The 21,602-nt window shown below is 45.2% G+C and overlaps 2 protein-coding genes across 3 annotated transcripts in view; one reads left to right on the forward strand and one right to left on the reverse strand.

Moving 5' to 3' along the window:
• Positions 1-20,476, forward strand: part of NKIRAS1 (NFKB inhibitor interacting Ras like 1) — a 23,852-nt gene extending 3,376 nt beyond the window's left edge. Inside the window, exons 1-5 of one of the 2 annotated variants that reach the window (XM_082193569.1) lie at positions 9,021-9,167; positions 9,289-9,347; positions 10,773-10,905; positions 11,596-11,837; positions 20,114-20,476. In XM_082193569.1, the coding sequence (XP_082049695.1) occupies positions 10,812-10,905; positions 11,596-11,837; positions 20,114-20,353 (576 nt within the window). In that variant the 5' untranslated portion in view covers positions 9,021-9,167; positions 9,289-9,347; positions 10,773-10,811 and the 3' untranslated portion in view covers positions 20,354-20,476. Of the gene's footprint in view, positions 1-9,020; positions 9,168-9,288; positions 9,348-10,772; positions 10,906-11,595; positions 11,838-20,113 lie in introns of those variants that run through there. The other variant, XM_082193570.1, reaches the window with a different exon arrangement.
• On the reverse strand, positions 4,593-7,138 carry RPL15 (ribosomal protein L15). Its single transcript, XM_082193560.1, has 3 exons — positions 6,962-7,138; positions 6,312-6,448; positions 4,593-4,947 (listed from the first exon to the last, which is right to left on the reverse strand). The coding sequence occupies exons 1-3, from the start codon at positions 7,131-7,133 to the stop codon at positions 4,642-4,644; spliced, it is 615 nt and encodes a 204-aa protein (XP_082049686.1). The 5' UTR covers positions 7,134-7,138; the 3' UTR covers positions 4,593-4,641.
• Positions 20,477-21,602: the final 1,126 nt, after the last annotated feature.

Here is a 21,602-nt window from a genome sequence, read left to right on the forward strand (position 1 = left end):
AACACTCGTAAAAACATAATGAAACATCAACCATTAAAAACCTCCCAATACAGGGCTGCCTTCAGGTGTCCTAAAAGTTGTGTACGTAGTTATTTGTCTCCTTGACATCTGATGAGAGGGCGTTCCACAGGGAGGAGATATAGAAATGTTTTAATAAACAAATAAGAAATAATAAGCTTTGCACTTGGATGTGAAATGTATAGTAAATATTTGTGGCTGAAGCTTCCTGCAGCCTGGAGAAGTTGTTCAGAGCTGTAGGATGGAATTAACGTTGCTTGCTAAATACCGCCCAACAAAGCATAGCTATTTTTAAATAAGCCTCTGTGGAGATTCGTAAATTCAGGGAAAGGTTGAGAGAATAATCAAAGCAAATATTTAACATGTTTTCTGCCAACTCATCTTTAGTTTGCTTTGTGTTTTACAACATTAACATGGCTATATTGCTATAATACCTCCTGCAGACACAAAAATATTCCTTTGTTCTTAACACTAGAACAATTTGCATTGCAGTTTTCAGTACAGTACTATATTACAGAAACATCTCATTGTATTTGGTTATTTTCTGAAATACAAACTTTGTGAGTCAGACACGAGTTTTTCTGTTTAGTTACAACTTACTCTTCTGGGTTTATCCATATTTAATGCTTATTGTATGCTGAAATCAGATTCTCTTTTATACATTATCAGATTGCAGTTTTGCTGACGATATTCAGCGTGGAAATACTCAACCTCTTTTTCAATTGCAGCCTGTGCCCTGCTGCTAATCATTTTCACAATGTAACATTGATTACACCTAACTTTAACGCTATGTCATCTTTCAGTCACAGTATCATTGCAGAGTCACAGCGCTGACAGATGCTTCCACAAGAAATACAATCATGCAATTTATTCTCCTCACCTCAGAACACCGGTGGCACAGGATCCTGATCTGGGCTGGGATAATAGTAAAGCAGATATGGTGGAACCCCTGGCTCACAGGCCACATTTGACCTAAGCCCCAATTCGGCACCACAAGATTATTTTGCTCAGTGTGTGGACAGCTGCTCCACACCTTGCATCCTATGTGACATCAGACATGGGGCAGGTGGAAATGTGAACGCCAGTGTAAAATTGGGAGCCTTGAAGGGATCCTAACCGTTCCCTGGCAACTGAAGGTTGCAGCCAATGCCCATTCGCTGATTGGCATTGACAGCAAGTTTCCTATGATAGCAGTGGAGGACTCCATAGACGAACCAGTCCTCATAAGGAGGAAGAACTGTGAAGGGAGAGACTCCATCAGAAAAGGCCTCTTTCCACCTGCCTTGCCCCACCCTCCGGCCCTAGGAGTCCTCATGAGGGAGCTGGTCCTGGAGGAAGAACTGTGAGGGGATAGACTCCATCAGGCAAGGGGCCAGTGTGGTGTAGTGGTTAAGAGCGGTAGTCTTGTAATCTGGGGAACCGGGTTCGCGTCTCCACACCTCCACATGCAGCTGCTGGGTGACCTTGGGCCAGTCACACTTCTCTGAGTCTCTCAGCCTCACTCACCTCACAGAGTGTTTGTTGTGGGGGAGGAAGGGAAAGGAGAATGTTAGCCGCTTTGAGATTCCTGAAGGGGAGTGAAAGGCGGGATATCAAATCCAAACTCTTCTTCTTCCTTCCACCTGCCTTGCCCCACCCTCTGCTTCTCAATGTGTACTGTATTGCTTTATGTACTGTGGCTTGCCGTTGTTTTATTGATTATAGTTTAGATATTATTGTAACTGTTGAGTGGATTTATGTTTAGCTATTATGTTGATATTATTTTATACTAGTGGCGCTGTGGGTTAAACCACAGAGCCTAGGACTTGCCAATCAGAAGGTCAGCGGTTCGAATCCCTGCGACGGGGTGAGCTCCCATTGCTCGGTCCCTGCTCCTGCCAACCTAGCAGTTCAAAAGCACGTCAAAGTGCAAGTAGATAAATAGGTACCGCTCCAGCGGGAAGGTAAACAGCGTTTCCGTGCGCTGCTCTGGTTCGCCAGAAGCGGCTTAGTCACGCTGGCCACATGACCGGAAGCTGTAATCCGGCTCCCTCGGCCAATAAAGCGAGATGAGCGCCGCAACCCCAGAGTTGGCCACGACTGGACCTAATGGTCAGGGGTCCCTTTATCTTTACCCATTTTATACTATTCTAATTGATTGCTGAATGTTACTTTTTTGATGTAGGCTGCCTATTTTAACGTTATGTTTTATTATCACATTTTTGTATTGTATTAGATTGTTGTAAGATGTACATTTTTTGTTTCTTCAGCTTGTAAACCGCCTTGAGTATTGTAAGATAGAAAGGCGGTATACAAATTAAAAATGATTCTGATGCCCAAAGCAGGTTTGCTGTAAGCACTAATATTCATTGCATCACTAACTTGAATTGATGCTGGTCAGAGGAAGGATCCCCCTCTGCAGGCAAAGTTCAAGCTATGCCCCTGCCAATGAATTTTTTTTTTTTTTTTAGTTTGGGTCAGCTGACCTCTTGGTGATGTCAGGTGATTCACAGATGGCCAGCTGTCAAAATGGGCTTGCGGTGGTGTTTAGGATCTCGGGTGCTATCTGCTCCTCCCCCTTGTAATAAAGGGTAAAATCTAGCACACACACCCCCATTCTCAAAAAATGCTAATTATGTGTCTCATATAACTCTCAGCTACTGCTATGTATGGATAATGGAAACATATACAATGAATTACCGGTAAATTGATCCCTAAAATGCAAAATGTCGCTGGCATCCATTTGTTTTGAGACAATGGAGTGCGCCTCCAGGAGTGAAGTCAAACCAATGCATTAGCAGCACTGAAGTGACATCCCCAGGATGCAAGCCTGGGGTGTATGGAGGCCCTGGGTTGCCTAGATAGCATGACCCCAGATCCTGGCTTTGCTGATGTGGTCCGAAGGAAAGCAGAGCAATATCTGGCACCAGCTTGGCTGTAGGAATTGCTCGGGTTGCAAACATTATCCATGCGGGAAGCACGTTCGCAACCCACAGCGTCACATCTGTGCACGCATGGGTTGCAATTCGGCGCTTATGCGCAAAGCACAATTTAGCACTTCTGCGCATGTGCAAAAGCCGAAACCCGGAAGTAACCTGTTCTGGTACTCGTGGGTTCAGCGCAGTGCGCAACCCGAAGCATCTGTAACCCGAGGTATGACTGTATAATACTAGGTATGAGACAAGCTATAGCTCACTCCTAGCCACCATTTCATGTCACTAGCTTAGCCTGACAGAACAAAGCACAAGAATCTCACATTTACCAGTTTCTAAGGGCTCTTACTGTACTTTACTATAGCCATGAACAAAGAACCCAACTTTTTATTTTTAAAAATCAGCTGTTTGTTTTTGGAAAAACCTAATTATCGGCTATACATTTAGTTAACAGAATGAAGATTGTATAACCCATTCTCTGAGAAGAACCGGTTAATGAAAGCTCTTGTAGAAATACACAAGTTAACACAGCAGGGTCAGTCTGTGCAGTTTCCCGCATGAAAAGGTCGGACAATGGTTAATAATGAAAACTTGCAATGTTGAAAGAGCCTGCGCTCCAATGCTATTCAACACGCTCAGGTTATGAACTACGTGGGAGGCTGTTTTCCATTATGTTGCTCTTAATAGAATAGCAGCACCTTACCCAGTCCTTATCTTGGGTTTTAAGCACTGTATTGATATTAAACTAGCTTTGCTGGGCAGCTGTGAAAGTCATTTATACTAACAATCTAGACTTAATTAGTAAAAAATAATAATAATGTAACAACAGTAATAAGCACATTTTGTAGCATATAAGCTAAGACACGAACACTTTATTATAAGAGACTGTAATCAGTCAACCGTCAGTTTGTGTGAAAGCTAATTTGGATCTGGAATGCGTATCTAGAAGCCACAGGCTCACACTGATAGCCACTCCATTAGGTTTATTAGTAAAATTTGAAATACTATGAACTTATACTTTGCTTTCTTACAAATGCACCCAAGGTGGCTTATACGAAATCAATGCAGTACAAAATACAACCTAAAAATAAATGAGCATCTAAAAGCAAGCAGTTTTGAAAACACATCACAAAATGAAGTATTAGGAATAGTGGGATTGTATGTTCCTATCCTCCAACTTGTTTCTTCTGCCAGCTTTAACAAGGGCCCCCTCTTAACCAAGATTTGAGGCTGCTTCTATCATTTAGGAATCTTATTAGTGTTAACTGTGGTGACTATTACTGATGAGAGAAGATAAAACGGTAGTTACCTTGCACACAACGGATAGTGGAATTAAACTTTTACTCAGAAATTACATTTACTGAAATTACTAGCAGTCAGTAATGTTCATTAATCTCAATTAGTTATGCCGAGTAGGTCTAAAGTTGAACATATGCATGTTAAGTTATACAAACCTTTCTGGGAATTTTTGAATGAGTATATACTGCAATTTTTTTTGGTCATCAAAAAGCTTTCAACTTCACCAGAACTTTTATAACCCTGTTATTCGAGTGACAACTGTAATGGAAGAGATACTGGATATGCTGCTAGATTCTTAATTCTTTTAAAAGGAGCTGATGTGGGGTACACCCAGTGCCCAATGAAAACACAAGACAGTGGAAATGTGAACTCTGGCTGATTTATTATAACGAGAAAATTATATGCAAAAGAATCAGCGGTAACGGTGAAGCTGCAAGGTGTTGCGTCGCCTCCAAGCAGCGCGACGTGAGCCACCGATTGTGTGATGGAATTTGTGGCCCTTGCCGAGGCCACGGCTTTTCCTGCCAGCGGAGGTCAGCCCCCGCATCTCTCTGTGTTTGTGAACTGCCTTGGTGATCCATTGGGTGTCTGGGTTGCGCCTGACAGCCTTGTGGAAAGGATCAATCAGAATGACTTCAAAGAACTTGTAGGTGGAATCTTCACCCACCCAGTAAGAGTTCAGTACTCTCAGGGCTCCACAATGGCGGCCAGCACGCTCCTAGCAGGGAAAAAACAACCTCACGTAAGCACATAAAAGGGAGGAATTGGGGATTGTGAATATTACAGGCATCAGGAAAACAAGGTGACAAGTTTCATACAAAGGAACCAAACATTCAGCCATGATGTTTAAGAATTACAGTGACAAAGACTTCTCCATAGAGAAACTCTTTCCTTACAGGGATGGGTAGCTCAGCTGGTTAGAGCGTTGTGCTGATAATGCCAAGGCTGCAGGTTCAACCCCAGTAAGGGACAGTTGCATATTCCTGCATTGCACAGGGTTTGACTAAATGATCCTCAGGACTCCTTCCAACTCTACCATTCTATGAACAACTATTTTATCTTTCAAATTGGCCTGTGGAGGAAAATTGATTTGTTAGCGCTACCATAATAGAACATACCATGGCAATCTACTTCATTACAGAGATGCTATATGGCCAAGAAATGGGGAAAGCAAATACTGTACGGCACAACTAAACTCACCTAGCTGCCATACCTGATGTTATCCTACTTCTTAAAAATACTTCCCTGTGCTATATTTCCCAAAATACTATACAGTAGTACCTTGGTTCCCAAACGGCTTAGTTGTTGAACATATTGGCTCCTGAACAACGCAAACCCGGAAGTAAGTGTTCCGGTTTGTGAACTTTTTTTGGAAGATGAACATCTGACACGGCTTCCGCTTGAGTGCAGGAAACTCCTGCAGCCAACCAGAAGCTGCACCTTGGTTTTCAAACAGTTCCAGTAGTCAAACGGACTCCCAGAATGGATTAAGGTTGAGAACCAAGGTGCCACTGTACTGTACCTCTACCACTGTAGAGTGTGGCTATCTGAATAACAAGTAATGTAACAAGTACATAAATATAACAACAGTAACTAAAAATCTGACCACCAAGGACATTCAATTTGAATGCAAAAAAAGGGTAATCACTTTAATCTGTTACATAGTTTTATGCACTGGCTCTTTCACTGATTTCTGTACATATCTAATTTCAGTTTACAACAAAGACAGTTCTTTGTCTCTATAGAGAGGATGGCTACAGCACCTTGCAAACCAAAATACTTGCATATGCCACCTGGAAACTAGAATTCCAAAATGCCAACTTGACACTGGAAAAACTGCCCTGTGAGAAATAACTATTCATTAACCATACTGCCTTATTCTCACAATAAATGCTGCTTAACATGTTACTCCATCACAGTTTACCAACTCAACCATATTAAAAGCTGATTCATACACATCAAATACTCTTCTAATTTGGCATGAGTTAAAGGAGATAAACCAATGCGACACAGATTTGATCAACCTTCAGTGGGACCAGGGGGCAATACAAAAGACTGATGCAGATCACAAGCCATACCCACCTCTGCTACAGACTGCAGACTCCGGGCAAATTTCAGCTGGTTGACACCATGATGCACTGGTTTACCATACGTAGCACCCTTAGGGACTGGACGTTTACGACCACCACGGCGAACACGAATGCGGTAGATGACGTAACCTAAGACACAACAGGATAATGTGTTAAAGCAGTGAAGAAATCTGCAGTTTTACAAGAGAAATTTTATTGAGCATTTGCGTTTTACATTCTAGCAATATTTTTGAATTTGCTAATGATGCCACAAATACTCTACTTCAGTTACTGGACAACCCCATGCTTTTAAAATCTATTTTTGTTCATCTGAGATTGCACGAAGCATGAAAAATGGTAGGAATTGTGTTTCAGCTGTGTGAATGCAAATACAGTGGCAAGATTTTCAGTCTCAAGATAGTCTTAGGCAAAGTTTCCATTCTAACATCCTGACTTATCATGGATGCTCTTGTAGCTTGGGATAGTTGCCTATATGCTTGCATGGAAGGTAAGCAAGATTACTTTTCTCTTATCATGTTACAATTATAATAAGTAGTAGGAATTATCGCACATAGCTATCTTTGCTCAATACTACCAGTCTTAGTGCATAACCAAGTGACTAGAGCAAGTTCACATCTGCTACATGCTTTGGGTTGCAGTTACCTTGCTTAGCTTTATATCCCAGCCTGCGAGCTTTATCTGGCCTGGTGGGACGGGGAGCTCTGTGCAGGGCAGACAATTGGCGATACTGCCAGCAGCGGACACGCAATAGGAAGCGCATCACGTCTGACTGTTTCTTCCTCCATAGTTCTTGGATATATTTGTAGGCACCCATTCTGGCTTAGCTGCAAAAAAGTGATATGTTTAAATCACACTGCGTTTCATTGCTCTCAGAAAACAAAAAAGCAACTGTGTTTTGCATTCTCTAGTAATAAAAGCGGTCCATAACGAAACACATTTTGTTCATAAACCTCTCAAAAACCAACTTTGTCCCCTCTGAGCTACTGATCTATACTGTGATTGATTTCATTAATATGCCATTAACATTTAAATAGTATGTATGAGATACATAGCAGCAAAGGAAGCTGCTTTTTACTTTGTCAGACTATTAACCTATCATTTGTTTATGTGAGGGATCCAGATGATCTGGCATTCTGGACTACAACTTTTCATTATTCCTGACCACTGTCTATGACTGGGGCTGACGAAAGTTGCTAATATAATTAACATCTGGAAACCACAGCTTCTCTATCCCTGGTTTAGAGACTGGCAGCAGTTCCTCAGGGTTTCAGACTAGAATGTTTCCCACTGCTGCTGGAATTGCCAGGATCATAACTTGGAACTTTTTGCACGCAAAGCCTGTGATCTACCACAACAACTAAGGATTTGCATGATTTTCCAGCTTGGTGAAGCCCCTTACAATAACTTCAGCAAATGCAAGCTCCTGTAGCATCCAGGGGCTGTACCTTATTCCCTCAATCCAGAAAGAACAGTCACTCAACAGCTCAGTCGGTAGGGTAGAGCATGAGGCTCAATCTCAACGCTGTGGGCTCAAGCTCTACATCAGGCAAAAGATTCCTGCGCTGCAGGGGGTTGGGCTAGATGACCCTTGTGGTCCCTTCCAGCTCTACATGATCCCAATTCTTTTTATAAAACTCACTCCTTTACCCAATTACCCATTCAGAACACAAACACACAGGCTTTCATTCATTGAATATATATACTGCCCTATACCTGGAGGTCTCAGTTCACAAAAAAGATCACAATATATAGAATCAAAATAAAAACAATAATCCAATAACACCCCCCACCTGCAAAAAAGTGCCATATTTTAAAGGGTATGGGATGTTGATCAGGTCAACCAAAGGCCTGGTTAAAAAGGGACATTTTTGCCTGGTGCCTAAAGGTGAATAACTTGTAACTTCAGAGAATTCTCACTTGTTTTAAGTTGTGTGGGCACAAACAATAAGCTACCTGAGACCATAGCAGGACATTTATTATCTACTTGCTTCGCACAATGCATGCCCCACTTTTGCAGAAGCAAAAACCTGGAAGCAATTACTTGCCCACCCATCTTAAAAGAGAGGGATGTGAGATACGTAAATAAACCACCTGATGCAGCTGGCAGTGGCTCCCAACATCACCTGCTACCTTAACCCCATTTATTGGTTGGTGTCAGGGCTGAAACCCGCGGCCGTCGACACGTAAAGCATGTGAGCAATGGTCCCTCCTCGGAGGTTTACTCAGGAGCAAGCAGCGCCCGAGCTCCAGCCTTTTAGGCCTCACGAGCTTATTCCTGCATTCCAGGGGGCCGGACTAGAAGTCCCTCGGGGTCCCTTCCAACTCTATGATTCTCTTCGTCTTCCCCCTCGGCCTCTGCAAGCTCCGTCTGTGCGGAGCCGCCTCGGTCTGTAGGCCCAGGCCACGCCGCCTTCCCAACCGAACCCGGCGGAATTACGCCTCCCCGGCCTCCCTTCGCCCAGAGACCCCGACCCGCCTCTCCCCCCAGCTACCGACCGTGGGGCGGCGCCCCGAGCGGACCCCCGTAGGCCTCCCCGAATTAGGATGCCGACGGATTAAACTACGGGCGGCCTCCAGCTCGCCAACCTTACCTAGCGGCGCCCGGAGCCGGAAAGGAAGAGGCCTGCTTTCCCACAAGGCTTTGCGGCAACGCCGTGACGTCCAAGAGGAAGGAGGAGGGGGAAAGGGCTGCGCTCAGGTGCCTGCTGGGAAATGTAGTTCAAGAGGCCACGTGCCTTGGCAGGCTTGGAAGAAAACGCCGGAGGGATCGTGGCCCCGCCTGCTAGTTCCGCAGATTCCTGGATTCCTGCTAGGAGCAGTTTCTGCCTTGTATTTCCCGGAAAGTCATGTAATTTCCCCTAGAAACACTTCTCCTTAAGTGCAAACAATACAGAGATAATGCTTTGAGCAATGCGCTCTGGACCCGCTCAGAGGAACTCTCACCTCTCCTTTTTTCTCTTTTTTTGCAGCTTCCAGGGTTGAGACTTGGCACTGAAAAAAGGGGTCGTGTCTGCCTTCTTAGTTCAAGGTGAACTCGAAATTCATCCCGGGTTGAATCGTTTTTGTTTTTGTTTTATTTCTGAAATAATTTTTATTTGGTTTTTTAAGAGTAATTCAAAATAGTTATAATTTTTTTGTGGCTTCCCACGTGCTGTACTTCAAGGTCTGATTCCCTTTAATTCTGCCTCCAGGCTATTGCTCGAACCAAATACAATCCATTCTTGATAAAATCCCTTATACCACAACTAGTCTTATGTTTGTGTTTCAGTAAATCTCCTTGCAATATGGGCAGCAACACCCCGTTTTGCCTTCTTGCACATTGGTTGCATGTCAGTTGTACACATGCAAAATAGTCATGGCCTTTAGTGTTTTAATAGTCTGTTATTGTCCAATACCTGACAGTCCTTGCAATGGAAGTAATCCATTTGACGCCATTATCGCACCATTAATCTGAGGTCTGTGCACATGCAACCCCTTAGAAACAGAAGGGACCCCTATTCCTTTGAGTAAGTGCCATAGTTCAGTGTTAGCACACATGCTTGGCATGTAGAATCCCTGGCATTCCTAAACAGGGCTGGGAAAGCCCCATGTCTGAAATGGCTGCCATTCACTGGCCTGGTTCGCATGTCCCAGAGAGCAGCTGGAACATGGCTTACTGTGACTGCAGCTGCATTGTTCCTGGTGGGCTTTTGAGATCAGCAGCATCTGAACCTGGGATCGTACCGTATTGGCTCAAATATAAACCACACCCGCAAATAACCCATACCTTTAAAATTGAAGGGGGGCGGGAAAGACAATACCCAAATATAAGCCGCTTCCTTAAAATTGAAGAGAAAAAGAAAAAGGTCCATTAAATTCAGTGACTAAAATAGTGATTGTATTTTACCATATGCCAAGCCAGTTCAAGCCTTTGATCTTGCAAGCCCTCAAAAGTTGCCATACAATCGCTAAAATCTCTTTTCAATTGCTGCAATTGCGCCCATAAATCGTAGCACCGTAAATGCAAATTAAAAAATCAATACTGCACTGTAAAGTAAGGGGAAGGCGATGAATGACATTAGAATTAATTGCACAACAGTCTCGAGTTTGCAAATCGGCATGAAAACATTATTTTGTTCCATTTTCCGTATGTCTGCTTCAGCAGCGATATCGCAAAAGCCAATTTTTGTAAGGTCGTGAATTTAAGCTGGACTTTAACTTTTCACAGTTGGAATTTGGAAGAAAAAAAGTGTGGCTTATATTTGGGCCAATATGGTAGTAAAGCTATCTCTTCCTTGGCCATGACCTGTTGGACATACCTTGGCTAAGGTAGGAGAGACTTTGGCTGAAACTGCTGCACTGACCTGGCAAGCCTGTGACCTCCTCTTCGTGTGTGTGAATGCAGCCATGCTCCAATGCTGGCTTCTTGCTGGACCGTAATAAATGCCATTGACCTTTTGTGGTGCTTGGACAGGATTGCTCCCCGGGCCCAGTCTCCGCAGCCTGAAAGAAGATGGGGAAAGGCTACAAAGTGCTGGTTTGCGGAATGGCCTCGGTGGGGAAGACCGCCATTCTGGAGCAGGTCCTCTATGGCAAGCACGATGTGGGTAAGAGATGCACGCCGTTCCCCTTCTGCCCTTCCAGAGACACTTGCAGGTGCCTGCCTTTCTTATTCAACAAATAATCCGAAACCATAATCGTGGCACGCTGGGAAGGCGCGGTAAAGCGGTTCTCAATGTTGCTTGTTGACGACGAGTAGCAAACTTGCTGCTTGTCAAAATGTGTGCCAGTCACAAAGTGTGTGCCAGCCAGTGTACAGTGGTACCTTGGGTTACATACGCTTCAGGTTACAGACGCTTCAGGTTACAGACTCTGCTAACACAGAAATAGTACCTTTGGTTAAGAACTTTGCTTCAGGATGAGAACAAAAATCTTGCAGCAGCGGCGCAGCAGCAGCAGGAGGCCCCATTAGCTAAAGTGGTGCTTCAGGTTAAGAACAGTTTCAGGTTAAGAACAGACCTCCGGAACAAATTAAGTACTTAACCCGAGGTATTTTCGATTCGACCTTGGGGCGGGGGGGAGAGACACACCTTTTGCATTTAGTACCATTAATATTAGTCTTGAGTAAGTGTGTACTTGTTTGGCCATAAAGCCACAACAGTATGAAGGTATTCATACCAAATACAAAACCGAAACAAAACAATTGCTTGTATAGATGCGCCTTTTGTGAATTTGTCCAGGCCAGAGCTGATTACAAGTTTGCTAAGAACTCTGTTTCTCTTTTTTGAAAACAACAGGTGCAGAATGCAGCGCCACAAGCGAAGATGTGTATGTGGCTTTGGCTGAAACGGACCGAGGAGTGAAAGAACAGTTGCGCCTGTACGACACCAGGGGGGTGCAAGAAGGAGAGGAGTTCCCCAAACATTATTTCTCCCTCGCAGACGGCTTTGTTCTCGTCTATGCCGTGAACAGCCTGGAATCCTTCGAAAGAGCTGACTGGCTGAAGAAGGAGATTGACAAGTGTAGAGACAAAAGAGAGGTAAAACACACACACACACACACCCCGATCCCTTCAATTACGTCTGAGATACGATAATGAGAACATGATGTACAAGGGAAAATGAGCTCATCACCTAAAAAGCAGGTTTTCCAAACCACCGTAGTACCTCGGGTTACATACGCTTCAGGTTATGGACGCTTCAGGTTACAGACTCCGCTAACTCAGAAATAGTACCTCGGGTTAAGAACTTTACCTCAGGATGAGAACAGAAATCGTGCGGCGGCAGCAGGAGGCCTCATTAGCTAAAGTGGTACCTCAGGTTAAGAACAGTTTCAGGTTAAGAACGGACCTCCGTAACGAATTAAGTACATAACCAGAGGTACCACTGTACTTATTTACCCAAAGATAGTGCAATTTTACATGTGCCAGGGGTCAGTGTAGTTGTGTGCAGAGATGGGAAAGGAGTAAAAGGCCTCTGCTATGAATAACCCCCTTGTAGGAAGCAGCAAAGGGGTCACTTGCTCTGCCGACCAGATTTTTTTTTAGTCTTTTAGTGTCTCTCCTTTCACATTAGATGTGTGTCTCCTTTGCAAAGGGTAACTGCCAAGTTAAAAGCAAGGTCTCGTAGTCACAAGGCTTAATGTGAGCGGCAGTGTTTGAAAAGAGTGGTTGTAAACGGTTCTTAAAACCCGCCGTAACTCTTTCCTTGTTAGTCTGTTGTATCAGAAACAACTGCAAGTCTTTTTGGCATCGTAAACAATCCATTTATTAAGGCATACGCTTAATCCACTGTTTTGGGCTGGGACACTTGTAAACACACTAAGCAGTGAAGTCACAGGGAAATGAAATTCAGAAAGTACAGGCGGTGCTAATTACATAATTAACAGAAGTCGTTCACAAAACGTTGGCTGATAACAAATGGTGAGGCCCTTTACGCCATCTTTCCTTGCAAAAGAAGAAGCGTGGCATAATGGTTAGAGCAGTGGTTTCCAACATTTTTTTTGGGCCATGCCCCACCTAAGCATCTCTAAAATCCCGATGCCCGCCTGCCCCGTGACTTAAAATTCTTCTTATTCAAAAAGTGAACTCCTATTCACGTGTAGGAACCCTAAAAGGCCATGAACTGTTAATAACTCATTCTCGAGTTGCCCCCCTTAAAAATCAAATTGCGTTCGCCCCACATTGGGAATTACAGGGTTAAGAGTGTCGCAGGGGTGCCAACTTGAATAAAATATGGGGGGGGCAGGTAGGCCCCGTCCTGCATGACATGGCGCGCACACACCATTTGAATGACAATGCCCATCAACTTTGGGGGGGCCCAGCCCCCTCAAATATTTTATGGGCGGGAGTTGGATCCCATGGAGTGTTGGACTAGGACCTGGGAGACGGTTTCAAATCCCCTCAGCTTACTGGATGACCTCGGGTCAGTCGCCCTCTCTTAGCCTAACCTACCTCAGGGTTGTTGTGAGGATTAAATGGGCTCCTTGGAAGATAAAGATTGCCCTCTAAATGTCATAAATAAATAAAAACAGATTGGAAGCGCTTTTTGCCTTAATATCATCTTCTGCCATAATCTGTAAGGTTAGTCTGTAAGGTGCCAAGGAAAGTGTCGGGATAAAAACTATTACAGTGGTACCTTCGTTGGACTGGTCATGTTGTGTGGATGCCTGATTATCGTCTTCCAAAGCAACTACAGTGGTACCTCGGGTTACAAATGCTTCAGGTTACAGACGCTTCAGGTTACAGACTCCGCTAACCCTGCAATAGTACCTCGGGTTAAGAACTTTGTTTCAGGATGAGAAGAGAAATCGCACGGCGGCAGCAGCAGGAGGCCCCGTTAGCTAAAGTGGTACCTCAGGTTAAGAACAGTTTCAGGTTAAGAACGGACCTCCAGAACAAATTAAGTTCTTAACCCGAGGTACCACTGTATAACAGTAATACTAAGATAATGGATTTAATCAGGGGTTTTTTTAGGGGTTTCACCGCGGCTACTAAATCAGACCCTTCACAGGGAAATGGCTTCATCAATGTTTGTTTATCGACTGCTGCAGCTCAGCAAGCTGAACAGTATCACCTACGCAGGGCTCTGTGTATTTTCCTGCAATAAATTCTATATGTAAAGAGAGAGTGAATCCGTAATAGATCTCTTAACTAAGTGCCTGTAACAAAAAAAGAAAGGGAGGAAGCATTCGTCTGGGGCCATTTAAAGCAAGTCAGCACAAGACTGCAGTTATGTAATGTTTGGCTGTTGTCAGAGCAAAGTTCTTACGTAACTCAGGGCTTGCCGGTTGCATCGATTAAGGTTGCATCGGAAAGAGGCCTTTGCTACCTTTTCATGGACTCTTAATATAGCAGCCAGAGGCGTTGTTACTCAGTGTTCTTCTTTGATTGTGTATCCTGAGCCTTGTGTAAAGGAGGAAGTGGATTCCCAGCATTCCCCGAAAATGGGGTCTGCCTGCAGCGCAGCCAATCGCTTCTGTTTCATCACCACAAATTTTGTAGCGTTCCTGACTTTGACATACAGACCGCAAGACTCGGGGAGGTTAAAGGAAGGAGTGCGATCCTATTCTGTGAAGTAATCCTTCAGCGCTTACCTCAGTCTGGACCCGTGAGGGAGTAGAATGGACCACGTCGCATTTTCGAATGCTCCCCTGCGTCAAAGACTCAACGGAGTAAGGACGAGGGAACATTTTCTTCCCCCAAGTGCTAATTTCTATTAACGGGAAGCTTTTAAAAGGCAAAAATAACCCACTGAAGAAGAATGGTTGAGCAATATGCAGAATTGGCAAAGTCAACAGCTAAAATAAGAGAACCTAATGAAGGAGGTTTTGTGGAAGAATGGAAACGCTTCTCGGATTATTTAAAAAAATATAATATGATGAGCAATATTATAATATGATGAGCAAGGAGGATGTGAACTATGAGCAACAGAAGGGATTGAAAATTACCGTAGTTTTGTCGAGGTTTAAGTGATAGAAGACAGCTGAGGGAGAGAAACAGAAACAGCATAGAAAAGGGGGTGGGAAGTCGGGGAGGGGGAGTTTTTATTATGTATTGAAATGTATGTGTGAAATTTTGGGAAACTTAATAAAAAAAAACTTCAGAAAAATATATATAAAGCAACAACAACATGGCAGAGCGTTCAAAAATTGTGTGCTCCACTTGTAAGCCAAAGTCGTACAGTCCATTTTAACACCTGCCCACTTCTGCAGCATGCGTAGGGCCAAAGCAAAAGACCTTGATTTAAAATAAAACTGAGAATTGGGAGGGACAGGGTGCCTTAGGTATATGAGGGTCCCATGGTGTCCCTGAGGAACCCCAGGCATCCATATTGACTGAGTCAGAAAAAACAATACAGCACAAGACCAGCTGTTTGAAAGGGGTTAAATTTAGCCCCCACATTTTCTCCCCCAAACAGCTGGTTGGTGGTATTGCGGATTCTCTCACCAGGGCTGTCTAAGGGCAGCCCCTCAATGTGCCCAGATATGTTGCTGGACCAGGGTGAGTCATTACAACCAGCTATTAATAACTCAGAAAAGTGAAACAGGTTGTTATTAAGAGCACAGTAACTGCTTTGTTTACTACGAAGTTTCTTTCCTAATCCAATTATATAATCGGTTGTCATAGCAAGTGCTATTTAGGATACGGCTTCCTAATTTGACTACACACACATTGCATCAAAGAACCTGGAAACACAGGCTGCCTCTCCTGTGAGCAAGCAATCGACTGAGTCACTTTGTTGCACAGAAAGATCCCTTGTGATTCCTCTCCTCTGTTTCGTTTTAACTGTAAGGCAGAATAGATTTTTCTCTCTCTGTCTCTCTTTTAATGTTAGCAGTTTGAAAGTAGTATTTGCATTCCCGTGGGGTTTGTAGTTCGACACAACAAAGGACGGAACAAGTCGTGAATACCCTTTCATCTGTGGTTGTAATTCAGTGCATCACAAAATCAAAACCATAAATCAAAACAATTCAAATATTGTTAAGACAGCTGACGTTCGCCACTGTCTCTGTTGCTCACTTTTGGAAGAGAGAACAGGTTGTTTGAATAGTGCCATATATTCTACTTCCTGGTCCCTTAGATGCAAATTCAAGAACAGTAGGGATTTGATAAAATAACCAGGAGCAAAGGGATAATCTTAAAAACCCACAAGAGAAGCAAATTGTGAAAAGTGAACAGCTACTCTCTTACCCTGGTCATTTTGAAGTTTTCCCCAAATCCTGCCTTGTCTCAGCGCCCTTAGAGAAAATTGCTTTTTAAATGCAAAAGCAACCATGGGTGCTAGAAACTTGCTACTAATTTATTTCAATAATTTATAATTAGAGAATTATAATTAGCGACATTAGAGAATTTTATTTCAATAATTTATATGCCGCTTACTGATAATTAGAGTGGTGTATAATAAGAAACTTGATCCAATGTAAATAAAAATAGTTTAATATTGTAAAATAAAAATTCAGTTAAAATGTCTGCTGGCATTAAAAAGAGTCTTCGTAAATTATATAATCCCCCCTTTTGATCCCTCAGATTTGCACAAAACCAGAAAAGCGCACAATCCCTCTTCACAGGGAATGCTGGGAATTTTAACCCAGAATTCTTTGGAGGAAACTATGTTTAAAGTGGAATCGTCGCAATCCAAATGTTGTTTCAGTGTTGCCTTGTTAGAACTCAGTAGGGAGGAGGCTGGGGACAAGGGTAGAATTACTCATCTCTGGTGCCACCTACTGTTGACCTCCCTGCCTTCTGGCTTACCATATTTTTCTCTCTATAACACGCACATTTTTTCTCCTAAAAAGTAAGGGGAAGTGTCTGTGCGTGTTATTGAGCAAATGTGTGGTCCCTGGAGCTGACTGGCCCGAGTACAGGGGCAAAAATCAGATTGCGCGGAGGAGGGAAGGCTGCAGAGAGGAAGCTGCTGCTTTCCTGCATTCTGCCTCAGGGTCTTACTGCCCACCCTCTTCTGTTTTTGTTTGCTGTGTTTGCTCAAACGCAACAAAGAGCATGGAAATCCCTTGCCCCCCTGGCAAGCAGAGGGGAAAGGAAAGGACCGCGTCCTGCCTTCTAATTCCTTCCTAGTCACACTGCGCGCAGGCTCCAGCCCACCCGGCTCAGGTTCTGTCGGCTAGGAGCGCAGCCTACAGCCACACCTCCTCCTCTCCGTGCTCCGGTGCTGCTGCTGCTGCGTCCAGCATTCTAGGGACTCACAGGCAGCCGGAAAACATGCAGGTGGGAGAGAGGGGTGGGTGGGTGGGGGGAAACTTTTGCCTTCCTTTCCTCCCTCCCGTTATACCCCTCTCCTGCATTCTTAGCCAGCTGCTTCTCCGCACACCCCTCTCGTGCTCCTTGTCCCTTCTGTGTTTTTCCTTCCCTCCCCACTTAAAACGTGGTTACAAAGCACGGATCCACATGGATCCTCAGGATCTTTGCATTGGGCCACCCCAAATTCACCATCAGATCACATTATATGTCCATGGCTACAGCCTGCACCAAAAAAATCACGCTCCCACTGTTGCCTGGGGCCACAATGGTGCAAAAACGTGGTTACAAAGCACAGATCCACATGGCTTCTCAGGATTTTTGCATTGGGCTACCCCAAAATCACCGTCAAATCACATGTCTGTGGCCGCAGCATGAAGCACAAAAAACGATACATCCACTGTTTCTTTCAGAATTTTTTTTTCTTGTTTTCCTCCTCTAAAAACTATGTGCGTGTTATGGTCAGGTGTGTGTTATAGAGCGAAAAATATGGTACTAATCCCAGTGGGCGCCAGCCATGACTGTAATAAGGCAAATAGGGAAGAGGGAAGGCAGTTTAGAAGAAGCCAAAGTACATCAGTACCGTAAAGGAAAGAACTGGGGGAAGGAAGATCCAAAAGGAAAGAAAACTGGCAGCAGAACTGCAGAGAGAAGCAGAGAACGAAGCAAAGCTGAGAACTGGAGTAATCGCTTTAGGAAAGAAAAGGAGAATAACCAACTTTGCAGTTAGACTGGCAAGATCGCAAAGGACGATGTGGGTTGAAAACCAGCCGGGAACAATCTTAATCACAACTTGGTTCAAAACCAGCCCAGCCACAATGCAGCCAGTGCTGACATCATACTTTGGGGCAGATGTCAGAGACCTACTCAGCAAAATGAGCAGGCTGGGCCCCAAGACGCAACAGGGCTGCCTTACCGCAGGCTGAGTAATACACCTCGTCATCTTACAAGGAGGTGAGGAAAGACATTCAGTCTTAGAGTCTTACGTAACTGCCGAGCTGAACACACCCAAAGCCTTTGGCATGCCTGGGTTCTGGATTTGGTGTGGCCTGCCGGAATAATCTCGAAGCTCATAGCAACATCCCTGTGTCATGTTTCATAGGAAAGAAGAGCCGTATTTAAGTAGTATAATTTAATATGCTCACCTGCAGGTTTCCTGGCCACTATTTGTTTCTGGGCTTGCAGCCGCTTGTATTTTTCAATACACCACAACATACCAAGGATACTTTTGCACGGGCAATCTTAGTCACTGGGCTTTAGAAACTGGGAGCAATTCCTTGCTTCGCTGACATCTTGGGCTCCTCTTGAAACCTAATACCATCTTAGTAGCGTCTGACTTTTTTTTATTTTTAGCAACAGATTACAGTGCTGCCTCGCAAGACGAAATTGTTCGTTCCGCAAGTTTTTTCTTCTTGCGAGTTTTTCGTCTTGCGATGCACGGTTTCCCATAGGAATGCATTGAAAAACAATTAATGCGTTCCTATGGAAACCGCCTTCAGACCAGGTCCAGGGGACCTCTTCTGAAGGCTGGGGGGGGGGGACAAGGGCTTTTCTTCCCACCCCCAGCATTTTAAAAAACCCCGGGACAGCGGAGGACTTCTCCGCTGTCCGGGGCGATCTTAAAATGCTGGCGGGTGGCATTTTAAAATCGCCCGGGACAGCGGAGGACTTCTACGCGGTCCGGGGTGATGTAAAAGCCCCTGGGAAGGCAGGCAGGGGGGACAAAGACTTTTGCCCCCCGCCCGCCTTCAGAAGAGGTCCTGGACCTCTTCTGAAGGCGGGCGGGGGGCGAAAGTCTTTGCTCCCCACCGCCTGCCTTCCAAAGCCGTCCGGGACAGCGGAGAAACGTGCTGCCTTTCTCCGCTCTCCCGGGAAGGCAGGCAGGGGGGAGCAAAGACTTTCGCCCCCCGCCCGCCTTCAGAAGAGGTCCTGGACCTCTTCTGAAGGCGGGCGGGGGGCGAAAGTCTTTGCCCCCCCACCTGCCTTCAAAAGCCGTCCGGGACAGCGGAGAAACGCGCTGCCTTTCTCCGCTCTCCCGGGAATGCAGGCAGGGGGGAGCAAAGACTTTCGCCCCCCGCCCGCCTTCAGAAGAGGTCCTGGACCTCTTCTGAAGGCGGGCGGGGGGCGAAAGTCTTTGCTCCCCCCCCGCCTGCCTTCAAAAGCCGTCCGTGATAGCGGGAAGCGCTTCCCTGCTATCCCGGACTGATTTTAAAATGCTGGCGGTGGGGAGCAAAGCCTTTCGGCCCCCGCCGGCCTTCCTGGACCTCTTCTGAAGGCCGGAGGGGGGGGGAAGGCTTTGCTCCCCACCACCAGCATTTAAAAGAGGTCCCTGGAGATTTCCCTATGGGCTTTCGTCTTGCGAAGCGCCTCCAAAACAGAAAACCCTTTTGTCTTGCGGGTTTTCCGTCTTGCGAGGCATTCGTCTTGCGAGGTACCACTGTACATGGATTGATATATGGCAGGAGTAGCCAATTTGGTGCCCAGCAGATGTTGTTGGATTACAATACCCATGATCCTTGACCATTTCCTACAACATCAAGTGTTGTCGGACTACAATACCCATGATCCCTGACCATTGCCAACAACATCAAGTGGTGTTGGGACTACAATACCCCTGATCCTTGACCATTGCCAACATCATCAAGTGTTGTTGGACTGCAATACCCATGATCCTTGACCATTGCCAACAGCATCAAGTGTTGTCAGACTACAACACCCATGATGCCTGACCATTGCCAACAAGGTGTTGCTAGGCTATAGTAACCATTGTCCTTGACCATTGCGAACAGCATTGGCTCTAACTTGCAGAGCAGCGGACAGGGGTGATGGGATTTGTAGACCAACAAGATCTGGAGGGCACTACGTAGCTCACCCGTGGTATACAGATTCCATCAAAGGCAGCACCTTAGAATTAAAATGCAATCTGACCCATTGGTCCATTGAACTAAATGTTGCCTCCTCAGAGAGAGAGCAGCTTTCTGCTCCTTGACTGAACTCCGGATGCAAAGCCCATGCTTTGCCATTTCTGACGGATTGCTTCCTTCCTTCCTTTTTTTCAGGGCTCTATTGTTGTCTTAGGCAACAAAGCTGACCTGGTGGAGGAAAGGCAAGTCGAGGCGGCCGTGGCTCAACAGTGGGCCAAACTCGAGAAGGTGAAGCTGTGGGAAGTCACGGTGACCGACGGAAGGACGCTGGTCGAGCCCTTCGCCGTGCTGGCGAGCAAACTCTCTCAGGCCCAGAACAAGTCGGCTTTTCCTTTGCCCGGGCGGAAGCCCAAAGGCAATAACGACGACAGCTGAAGGCCATTTCAACCAGGGAGGAGTGTTTCGAGTTGTCGGTCTGTGTTTTACCCTGTTCCTTTTGTGCTTCCTCAAGTGCTCGCAGAGTTTGACGCTGCAGTTAGTAAACTTGTGTATGCAGTTTTTCCGCTGTCATTTCTAAAGGGGATGAATAGCCCTTTAAAAAATAAATGTACACAAACAAACTATAGAAATACTTGCATACCTGCCCAGAATGAAAGGGTGTTCAGGATGGAGGAAGAGGGACTGAGAGAACCCAATGAATTCCTTCAAACTTTGCCCACTGGTGTGGACAGCAAGCCATAAAACATTGTGACTGAAAAAGATGGGGAGGGTGTGGATACTCGCCCGTCAATTGCACACCTAGAAAAATATGGTACGAGTGAGCCATTTACAAACGCTCCATTCTCACAGGGCAGGCCTCTCGCATCCTGTGTATAATAATAGTGAATTCGTACAGTGGTGCCTCGCAAGACGAAAATAATCCGTTCCTCGAGTCTCTTCGTCTAGCGGTTTTTTCGTCTTGCGAAGCAACCCTATTAGTGGCTTAGTGGATTAGCGCTATTAGCGGTTTAGCGGCTATTAAAGGCTTAGCAGCTATTAAAGGCTTAGCGGATTAGCGGCTAAAAGGCTATTAGCGGCTTAGAAAAAGGGGGGGAGCGGAAAAAAATCGGAACACTCGCAAGACGTTTTCGTCTTGCAAAGCAAGCCCATAGGGAAAATCGTCTTGCGAAGCAGCTCAAAAACGGAAAACCCTTTCGTCTAGCGGGTTTTCCGTCTTGCGAGGCATTTGTCTTGCGGGGCACCACTGTACTTTGATTCTGCATATTTTTGTGGCCAAAATCTGTGCACGAGATGGAGGCATCAGAAGCCTTGGAGAACCCTGAGATTTGCAAAAGTGGAGGGGCGTGAAAACATTTTTGGGGGAAATTAGGGGTAGTGAGGAGTGAGAATGTTTAGCGGGCATGAAATGCTGTCTGCTATATTGGGTTGAGGGGCAGAAAATGGGAGGAGACGGAATGGAGAAAAGGGCATGGCCAGCTGAAACGCTAATCAGGAGTAGTTAACGCTGCGACTTTTTGTTGCAGATCCAACTTGTTTGTTTTATGATGCCCATCGTGGAGTAATGGGACCAGATTTTCACAAGTGAGAGCCAAGCCCACATAAAAAGCAGTCAGGGTTTGGCTTAAGTGCTTAAGCAAGCAGTTGCTCTCCTGTAGGGCAGTGTAGGTGAGAAAAAGAGCCACTC

Source organism: Podarcis vaucheri (genome assembly GCF_965113315.1).
Source record: "Podarcis vaucheri genome assembly, chromosome: 12".
NCBI lineage: Eukaryota > Metazoa > Chordata > Lepidosauria > Squamata > Lacertidae > Podarcis > Podarcis vaucheri.